We start from the raw sequence: 10,866 nt of genomic DNA, 5'->3' as shown, positions 1-10,866 counted from the left end.
GCCTGGATCCATGGAGACAGACAAATGACTGAGAATTGATGGTCAATGTTTGCCCAAGGCTGCTGACTGGCCACTGCACTCTAGTTTACTTGTGAATTAGTGGTTAAATTGCATTTTGGAGAGCACTAGCGTGGCTTTGTCTTGGGTTCACTTCGACGCTGTGCAGAAAAAACTGTCACTGCACCGACTAATGAGCTGCTTCTAATTGGCGTTTTTAAGCATCTTATAAGTATATCAGCATTGTTAATAGGCGCATACTGCATGTTACCGTTATGGAAGTGCACTGTGGACCTTAGGCTATAGCGGTTATGGAAAATAGGTTATGACAGCTTGTACGGGTGTAACAGGAACAACACTGGCTCAGATAGCTTAAAAAAATACCCGTGCATTATCAATAACACCTAGTTGGTTATCCAGCGTGAGCAACTGTCATTTTGCAGAGGCAGGCTATAACGGAATTGTTTCCCAGAGACAGTTGTGCCGGGAAAGTGTGCTATATTTAACAAGAGAATTGATTGGTAGGCTATGATTCAAAACATAGACGTTTTGTTGGGGAAGTGATAATGCAGTAGCACAAGTGAGCACATCCTCCCCGAACTGTGCTCCTCTGGGTATTTGTGCGCAAACTTGTGATACGGGATGAGCCTCAGCAAAGATGAACTTGGCTGTTAAATAAAACCCATTTCAAGTCGAAATGAAAATATTTATATTCACTGGCTCATCAAAATAATGTATTTCCACATCATATGTACAGCACGCTTCTCTCACACCGAGTCAAATCCAAACATGGCTTGAAGAGGAAAAGTGGAAGTGAAGACCTCACTGTAGGGAGTATAATCTAGGAAGATAATAAATGAAAAAAAAATGAACACACCTTACACCCGTGAGCTTTCAAATTTTTAAAAATAAAAATAAAAATAAATAGCCTAATAAACTAATTCAAGTTAAAATAACTGTTAGCGAAAGCCTCAAAGGTGTCATAATATTCGCCTAACGTTACATTACTGTCAGGAGCTTATCATAGAGCGCTTCATCCGTAACCCGGTCATATTTTCCTGAACTTTGATTTCAAAGGAGGTCGTTACTGGAAATGTTCCTCTGTTTTCCGGTGCTGATAAATCTGTGCTCGCAGACTCTGTAAACTGCGAAGTGAAAAAATTTAATTGTTATATTAAATTATGACATAAATCTGATTATAACCCAGCAGGACAGTCTTCGTGGTATTCAAACCAAAAAGAAAAAAGAAAACACGGTGATGCGGTGGGGAATGGGACAGAGAAGGAATTCAGCAGCGCAACACAACAACCGGCCGACAAAGCGAGCCGGTCTCCCGGCTTGGCTTGTCTGCTCTCTCCCTTTCGCTGGGTCTCACACACCGACCAATAGCGCAAGTTCTATAACGATGTTGACATATTCACACAACACTGGCTGAGGCAGGGTGGTGTTTCACGGCAAAGCCCTTTTTAGTTTCCAAACACCTTTTTATAAGTCTGAAGTCTGTCCCCTCCACCCGACCTGTTAAAACCACGCCCACGCAGCCACACAATTGGTCCGAAAGCGTCAAAGAGCCAATCAAACCGAGCGCTGCTACTCTCTGTTGCATACACATCCATACAGTATGAAGCCCTATGGGCCACAGAGGCGCTAGGAAAATCACGGAGCTGGGACCTTACCACCTCTCTTTCTCTCTCTCTCTCTCGCTGGCCGTCAGCGGACTCCTTTCTTTTGCACACGTCTTTCCCTGAAATGTGTGTGTGCGTGAAAGGGAGAGGAGGAATAAAGTGTGTGCGCGCGTGTGAGGGTACATGTCCGGAGCGAGTAAAGGCAGGGGGATTATTCGGCGCTATCGAAATATTTCAACACGTCGCTTTCGCTGCAGGACTGAAGCCAATAAGAGGGAACCCATTTTAACAGGAATGCCGATATTGTAAACAGCAGCAGAAGAGAAGGAATGCACCGCAGTCAATTAAGTGACTCACCTCACTCGGTTTAATTCGACTAATGTCCGAAAGACGCAGAAAGTTGTCCGATGCGCGTTAACCTCCGAAGAAAATCTGCCTGGCAGCACTCTTGAAGATTAATGGAGAGCACTTATACATTTCACTTTGCAGACTTTTGACCAACGATTCGGCAAATGACTGCAGAGATTTCCCGGCAACTTGGGAAAAAATAGTGGATGCTTGTTCCCGTCGAGTTCAAGGAGGAATTTCCAAAAAGCTTTCCAACTCCAGATTTGTTTTGATTTTTGCTTCTTATTTTGCCATCATTTGGCTCTGTCATACGCGAGCCTTAGTGTTCTAAGAAGTATTGCTTTCAATCCAGCCAGTCGTCTACGTTTGTTGCCTGCTCTTGGATGAACTTCCTGATGAGAGATCCAGTCATACAAGGATCAAGTATGGCATATCATCCGTTTATACCTCACCGGGGTCCGGAATTTGCCATGAGTGCGATGCTGGGTCACCAGCCTCCCTTCTTCCCGGCCCTGGCTCTCCCTCCCAGCGGCTCCCTCTCTTTGCCGGGCGCCCTTGGAAAGCCGATCATGGACCAGCTGATGGGAGCCGCGGAGACCGGCCTCCACTTCTCCTCGCTGGGACATCAGGCTGCTGCCGCCCACCTCAGGCCTCTGAAGACTTTGGAGCCTGAGGAAGAGGTGGAGGACGACCCAAAAGTTCACTTGGAAGCCAAGGAGCTTTGGGAACTCTTCCACAAGAAGGGCACTGAGATGGTGATCACAAAATCCGGAAGGTGAAACATGTTTTTGTGTTTATTCAAATAATTTAAAAAACAACAACAACGCAGAATCCTGTTGTGTGTGATCAAAATGTGGGATGTTATGTCATAGCCTGCACACATACAGATAGATTACAATTACTACAATTGCTTTAGAAGAACAAGTATAGAATAATCCTTTAATTGTCCCACAAGGGGAAATTTGGTTGTAACAGCAGCCAAAAAGACACATATACAAGCAAACAGTACACAGGACACAGAACAGAAACATACACAATTTTTCTTACATATTTACATTAAGGACAATGGTTACTATATACAGAGAGTACTGTACAGTTATTAAATTAAATAAAAAAGCCTTTACATTCCTCTAAGTTCAACTGGTTACGTTGACATTTCAGTCTAAATATGCCACAAATATAACGCTGAAACTGCATTTTTTAGTTATAGAGTAAAACAGCAAAGATCGGCCATTTCTGATATCTATTTCTCGCTCGGAAAATAAAGAGACCATCTGTAGTTACAGTGTAAATTTTCGTGTTCACACAGCCTGCAAAGACACTTTCCTAGGACGTGTTTATTGGTGGAAAACAGCATACACTCGCATAAAATAAAAGGGATTATGCATGCAACTCATGAATTATTAATATTAAACCTTGTCTTTCATTAGTTTTCACTTGAAAGATCTATACACAGCTTATGATATAAAATACAGCTTGATAATATTTTTTTTACCCACTGCCCTTTTTATCTAAATTTTCTGTTGTCAGAATACTCTATTAAAGTGGCTCATAGAGCTCTGACTAAATTAATTTTATCATCACGGTAATCTTATTGTGTGTGTGTGTGTGTGTGTGTGTGTGTGTGTGTGTGTGTGTGTGTGTGTGTGTGTGTGTGTGTGTGTGTGTGTGTGTGTGTGTGTGTGTGTGTGTAGGCCTTTCGTGACATTAAGAATCAAGACATCATTTATTTATTGGAGAGTACATACTCATAATATATTTGTTTACCAACACATACTTACATTAATTAATAGCAGGCTGCCACACTGAGATTATAGCGGTGTAATACACTTCTTAAAATCTAGACCTTAGTTTATTTACGTGCACCTAAAAAACATTGTGTTTTTTAAAATATCGTTGGAAATTTTACCCCGTGATTTATTTTGTAACGCATTCGTGTTCATAATATATTTTTGTTCTTTCACAGGCGGATGTTCCCTCCGTTCAAAGTGAGGTGCACTGGTCTGGACAAGAAGGCAAAGTACATACTCTTGATGGATATAGTTGCAGCCGACGACTGCAGGTACAAATTTCATAACTCCCGCTGGATGGTGGCAGGAAAGGCCGACCCCGAAATGCCAAAGAGGATGTACATTCACCCGGACAGTCCGGCTACTGGTGAACAGTGGATGTCAAAAGTCGTCAATTTTCACAAACTCAAGCTGACAAATAACATCTCTGACAAGCATGGATTTGTAAGTTCAACTAATGTATGTCAATTTCCCTATTTATCAACTTACCGCTTTAGTAAACACATGTCGTCATGATTTAAAATTGATTGTTTTATTTTAGTACAGTTTGTTTGTTTTTTTAAATGAACACCTAAAAGACCCGTTTACAAAAATAAAAATGTCAAACGTGGTCATGTTGAGATATTTTGTAAGAGTTATTTTTTTATTTATTGCAAATATTAAGCTTGACATTTAAACTTGTTTTAGTGCAGATATGGCTCGATTTGTCTATTTTAATACGAAGAGAGCTTATGTTTTAACAAACTAGCGATCCTAAAAAGTAACACAGAATAAACAAATCTCTTTGTATTGTGAGCCTTTTATAATTGCTCATGTTTGTGACTGTGTGTGTGTTGCAGACCATTCTTAACTCGATGCACAAATATCAGCCCCGGTTTCACATTGTGAGGGCCAACGATATTCTCAAACTCCCGTACAGTACCTTCAGGACTTATGTTTTTCCTGAAACGGATTTCATTGCTGTGACCGCTTATCAAAATGACAAGGTAAGCGCAATTATTGCCCAGAGGTCTGCTAAACTTATATTCTGAATTTTTTTTTTCTCAAATGTAGCCTCCCTAGCCGTGCCAGACGCGCTTTCCTTTCTGCTCTGCACCTTTTTGTTGTCATAAAATATGAAAGACGTCATATTTGTTTGAGGCTGGGAGCTTGTAGTATCATAGCGTGGGTCAGGGTTTGGCGAGTGAGGGGTGGGGGGTTGCGACTAAGTGCCACATTCACCAGTCTGTGGTAGGAAAGTCAGAATTCAGAGGAATGTTGTGCAGGTTATCTTTCTTTTATTTAATCACGTGGAAGGGATTTGGCTCAGACCCAGACCCGCTCTCGTTCTCCCTGTCTTTGCATTTGTGATTGCAGGCTGTGTGTGTGTGTGTGTGTGTGTGTGTGTGTGTGTGTGTGTGTGTGTGTGTGTGTGTGTGTGTGTGTGTGTGTGTGTGTGTGTGTACAGCTACAGTGTGTGTACAGGGGGGCGAAGAAACGTAAAGGGGGGAAAGAGGGAAATTGCTTCAGACTGTAGTGCATGGTAGCGTTTTATTTTTTGTAAGAAAAAGAATAAATTAAAATAAAAATCAAAATCGTCTCAGTGGCTCTTTGGAAGAGCTGGAAACCCCTTGGCACCACATCTGCCCTCCCATCTGCAGTTCTATCACTGCCAGCTGGAGGGGAAGTGGTGAGTGAATAAAGTTTTGCAAAAATCACAAACAACGCTGCATACTTCACACTCGTGGAGAAACGTGCCAATAGTAGGACTGCTGCTTCCTTTGTGTTCATGCGTCTTTTTGTTTATCGCGTGTTTTACCTCTAAAACCCCCAAAGAGAAGTTCCACAAAACTTTGGCCTTTGGGACCAGTGATCATTGTGTCTTGTAAAGTTGGAACAATAACTGGCTTAAAGCGGCACTGAATGACTTTTAGGGATGTTTCCTTTCCTATTTACTGTTATTTACACACAGTTTCAATTATTTCAGATAACGCAGCTGAAAATCGACCATAATCCATTTGCTAAAGGATTCCGTGACACGGGCAATGGGAGAAGGGAAAAGAGGTAAGCTAGAGGGAAAAACGGGAATATACGTGAAAATAAAGGGCGAAAAGACTTACTGCATTTAGGCTACATGTAGACAGACAGTGATCTTGCTGGATTAAAACTACGTCTAAGCTTCCACATTAACCGCAGGGGGTCCGACTCTTCACAAGATTACTCTAAATCTATAGGCTAATTCTAAAGTCATAAATCTTTTGAATAAAAATAATCTTACTAAGCTTCTGCATTATTTGTTATGTTTTTTAACCTGAACTGTGGCTACCACCTATAATAACCTAGCTACTTGCGCGCAGGAAACAGCTGGCCCTGCAATCCATGCGTTCCTACGAGGAGCATCAGAAAAAGGAAAACGGGGCTTCAGACGACTCCTCTGGAGAGCAGCCTTCTTTTAAGTGTTTCGGCCAGGCCTCGTCCCCTGCCGTGTCTACAGTGGGCCCCCCACACCTGAAAGGTAGGCTGACAGACCCCACCACTAGTCACAGCTCTGATCACAAGTTATGTGTCAACTCGTAAAATTTCCACTATGCCAAGACTTTTTCAGGGTAGCTGAACGTAATGTGTTCAATTAAATCTGCGAAGCCAAGCTATGAATGAATAGTTGATCATTTACATGAGGAAAATTGATAGGGAAAGTCTCTACAATTACCGTCTCGTTCAGATTAACAATAAACAATTAAACAAGGATTAGCCTCAGTATAGTTGGTGCTGTTGTGTCTGCTACAGCTGTTTTGGAGCAATTTGCAAAGATACATTAAAATACTCAAAAAAGGCCATGTGAGAATGTGTAACACACCGCCATCTATTATTGGAAGCAATGCAAATAAACCTCATCGGTGTGGATTCCTATTGTGCAATAAATGTCCTGCGTGTTTGTTTTCTATTCGACCTCTGAGGGTCAGCTGTAGCGGGCTACCTCAGATAGTAGGAGTTATTATTATTATTGCCATGATTCACCCATGTGCGAAAGGGAAACTGATATTCTACTCCTCCTACTTACAGACTTCTGCGACAGCGATGAGGATAGCGACGACGAGAGCAAAGATGGACACAATAAAGATGGTCCGGACTCCAGCAAGATTTCCACCACCACAGAGGACGGGAAGGATCACGAAGCGAGTCCAGCTAAAGGGCATCCGTTCAGTAGCAGTGACTCTACTAGTAGGACCCGCGAAAGCGGTCCCAGGACTGAGAAAAGCCAGGCAGACTCACGGCAGAGCCCCATCACTGTTATCTCCAGTACCACCCGCTCTGGAGAAGAACTCAAGAGCCCGAACCAGGACCATCCCAAAACGGACGAATGTAGGTCAATAAGCAAGGACAGTTTCATGCCTTTGACCGTTCAGACTGACAGCGCACACATAGGTCACAGCCACCTGCATAATTTTGGATTTCCTACAGGCCTAACAGGACAACAGTTTTTTAATCACCTAGGGAGCGCGCATCCGTTTCTCTTGCACCCCAGTCAGTTCAACATGGGGGGCGCATTCTCAAACATGGCCGCAGGCATGGGACCACTATTGACAGCCGTGTCCACGGGAGGGGTGAGCACCATGGACACAGCTAGTATGGCATCACCTCCGCAAAGCTTGACGGGGGCGCCAGGTCTGCCCTTTCATCTGCAGCAACACGTCTTGGCATCACAGGTAAAACCCGTTTTCTCTGGCCTGTGGGCCTACCGCCAGCTTTGCGCAAACATGTGATTGGCATTTCAACACAGCCGACTAGGCCCAGATTTAATATCGTGTGAGATAATTCTATGCATTTAATGCTCACAAGTTAGCGTGAACACGATTTGAGAAAGTGTGCGTGTGGTTGTGCGTGTGCGGCTGTATTGTTCTTGCGGGGGTTTGTTTATTTTGTTTTAAGGCCAAATGGGCTAATATTCGAAGTGAAGTCATGCAGCTGTATTTTGACTGAGCACGGTGTCGTGGGCATGGTTTTACTAGATTTCACTTTGGACTCTTGTTGTTAATTCTGGAGTAACTATGTCTGGTTAAAAAAGGCTGGATTTGAGGCAACCTTACAAAAAGCTTTTTATCATTTCTTCTGCTAGTTTTGTTTTCATAAAAGGTCATTATTATTATAATTTTAGTATTTTAGAGCCACAATGGTGAGTAATAAAAAACCGTATGACTCAAATAAGGAAAGATCATTATGTTTTAATAGACAACAAAGTGTCTATTTCCCCCTATTTATTATCAAAGCAAGCCTTATGGTTTCTTTAGCGGAAGTATCAGGGAACCCGATTTTTCTTAATTCTTAAACAAGTGCAAAATGTGTTTTTAGAGTGGATCATAAAGCTTTCCGGCTGAATATTTTGTAATGCATGGAAGTTACTACGATCTTTACAAGTCAAATCCTCGTTCTGGATCAGTGAACGTAAAATCTCCAAGCAGATTCGATGAAGTGTGATAAAATGAAGCTTTTAAATTTTGGGAAAATCATAACTCAAATGCATTTCTCTTGCCTTTCCCCTTCTTTTTTGGGAGGCTCACGTGTTGTTTTACTCTGTTAGAAGTGTTTGAATGGTGTGATCAGCGGTGTGATATGTGGCTCACTCTCAGTTTCTCCCATTTACCCGCAGGGCATTGCCATGTCTCCCTTTGGCAATTTATTCCCTTATCCGTACACGTACATGGCAGCAGCCGCGGCAGCCTCGTCTGCTGCCTCCTCCACAGTGCACCGACACCCTTTCCTGAACGCAGTCCGTCCCCGACTCAGGTACAGCCCCTACTCTCTCCCGATGACGGTACCGGACAGCACGCTGCTCACCACTGCCATGCCCTCCATGGCCAGCGGCGGGGCCGAGCTGAAAGGGGAAGGCATCGTACCAGCGAGCCCAGTGTCCGCTGTCACCCTGGATTCCACGTCGGAAGTTACCAGTCATTCGTCCACAATATCCTCCGGATCGGTCTCCATGTCCCCAAAGACTTTCACGGAGAAAGACGCGGCCAACGAGCTTCAGAGCATTCAGCGCCTGGTCAGTGGACTCGACTCAAACCAAGACAGGCCACGGAGCGGGTCCCCCTAGGATTTTTTTTTTGTTTGTTTTCAAATCTGCTTCTTATGGGGTGTTTTGTTGTCTTGAAAAGAGAAACACATCGACACATTGAAGGTGATGACATCACTGACCCTCGTAGACTAATGCAGGGTTGTTGTTTTTTTAAAGAAAAGCTCAAACCGTGAACTGTTGGACCTTTTTCGTTTCTGAAATGCACTTTGTTTAATAATCATCTGATCTGTATATTTCTTTCTCTTGCTCTTCTTTTTTTTTTGTTAAATTAAACATCACTCGTATCCTGTCATATGAATACCGTACAAGTATTGAAACTGAATCGCTGGCATGGGTGTGACTTACAGATTTAGGAGAAGTTGCTGCTGTGTCCTGTCTCCTAACGTTATTGTACACACGGGGGGTGAAGTGTTTTTTTTTTCAATATGCACTCTGATTTGATTTGACTTATCTGCATTCACTACCGTTTGACCTACCTTTGAAAGACTGCTGTATTTTGTTGTAGCTCTTAATTCATTGAAAACGTTGCATGCCCTCTAAAAGAAACCGAATGTCGTTTCAACACTAAAAAAAGTTAAACGAAAAATTGTGGGAAGATATTCCATTTGAATATAATTATCAGGTATTCATTTAATTTTCTTTTCAATTAGGTTATGAACTGTAAAAAAAGAAAGAAAGAAAGAAAGAAAGAAAGAAAGAAAGAAAGAAAGAAAGAAATTTGTTTTTCTTCATGCGTTTTTTTAATGAGATTAGGCCGATTCTAAAATGACTGGTGCTCCGAGACAAGTGTGTGACCCAGGCATGCAGGCAAAGGGAAGCAGAAATTTAAAGTAAATATAAAAGAAAAAAGAAATGAAAATGAAAGGTGGTATTGATCATCGCTGTAAATAGGAATATATAAAATATTTATGTAATTATTTCATATTGTTATTGCTTGTAAATACAACTGAGTAGTTTGTTTTTAGGGATCTGTTCTTAATTTATTGTCGATATACCTGTGTAAAGATAGTTTGTGGACTATTATCCTTTTTTGTTGCCATCTGCATTTATACCCCATTTAAAATATGGAATTTACCCCCTTCCCAAATATCCACTGAGCTAGTTATTCACACTCATGTGCCATTGTATTTTCACCTGTCCTCGTGTGTGAAGTCCTACTGTTTAAGACGAATGAAAAAACGACAACGCACTGCACCAATGGCTTGAAAAAACGTATATATTATTTTTGGAGAAGGGTTTTTAAAAGAAAAAAAGTGCTGTTGAAGTGTGAAAAAAGTGGACAATCTTTCTGTTATTAACATACTTTGCGAGTCTGATCTTAAAAGTGCCGCATACTCGAAAAAATGAAGGTTTCTTTTTGTGTTTCTTAAGTTGTCAGTGGGTTATGTTGTATTGGAGTTATGTCTAGTTTACAACATCGACATCGTGTTCTTGAAAGTTTCAATAAAATGTCGAAATGCCTTTCTTTTCTTTTCTTTTCTTTCTTCTTTTTTTCTCGTTTTATCCAATACAGCGGAGAACTATTTTAAACTACAATTCGCAATTAAATTCGCATACCGGCCTGTAGAAGGCTGGGATTGTGCGATACAGTCCCAAAAAATTCTGCCACCATGTTTTTGATTACTTTGTGAAGGTGAGTGAAGTCTCTCTAGGCTGTGTTCAAAAAGTCAAATTAAGATAAGTCAGAACCTGGGATGGCTACCTGGATAAGAGGCCTCACGGTGTAATTCAGCGCCGTTTTTATGGGTCTCACTTGACGTCTAATGCAAGCTAGAGTTTTACAAATATACTATGAATTAATCTTTTTGTGGAAATCTGAAAGAAAGGTGGTGCAGTTTAAAAGAAAATCTTGAAATAATTTTACAAGCTAGAATTTGGGGGTTTTCAGGCCAGCAATTTTTGGATTTAATATCGCATCTTGAAAAAGTTCCTTTTTGGCCAAACAGGTCCGCAATTTAGTTTCGGTTTAGTAAAAGAAAAGAAAAGGAAAAGGACAGCGTCAGAGGAGCCACATGAAACTGACACTGCTGATGAGGCAGCGTGGTGAAGG

At 41.7% G+C, this 10,866-nt stretch overlaps 1 protein-coding gene across 2 annotated transcripts; it reads left to right on the top strand.

Moving 5' to 3' along the window:
- Nucleotides 1–1,662: 1,662 nt before the first annotated feature.
- Nucleotides 1,663–10,277, top strand: tbx3a (T-box transcription factor 3a). Of its 2 annotated transcripts, none has more exons than XM_085463769.1 (7): nt 1,663–2,745; nt 3,937–4,204; nt 4,600–4,746; nt 5,727–5,803; nt 6,097–6,254; nt 6,803–7,446; nt 8,388–10,277. In XM_085463769.1, the coding sequence occupies exons 1-7, from the start codon at nt 2,354–2,356 to the stop codon at nt 8,832–8,834; spliced, it is 2,133 nt and encodes a 710-aa protein (XP_085319895.1). In that variant the 5' UTR covers nt 1,663–2,353; the 3' UTR covers nt 8,835–10,277. The 2 variants fall into 2 exon arrangements, with proteins under 2 accessions (XP_085319895.1, XP_085319894.1); XM_085463768.1 differs by having other exon boundaries at nt 3,937–4,219.
- The last annotated feature ends 589 nt before the right edge of the window (nt 10,278–10,866 follow it).

The sequence above is a fragment of the Copadichromis virginalis genome, linkage group LG7, assembly GCF_057382275.1.
Source record: "Copadichromis virginalis isolate Kocher_CV1m ecotype Utaka linkage group LG7, C_Virginalis_male_GT1.1, whole genome shotgun sequence".
Taxonomy (NCBI): Eukaryota; Metazoa; Chordata; class Actinopteri; order Cichliformes; family Cichlidae; genus Copadichromis; species Copadichromis virginalis.
Note: the sequence above shows the minus strand (reverse complement) of the source record. Positions and strands in the feature narration are given on the sequence as shown.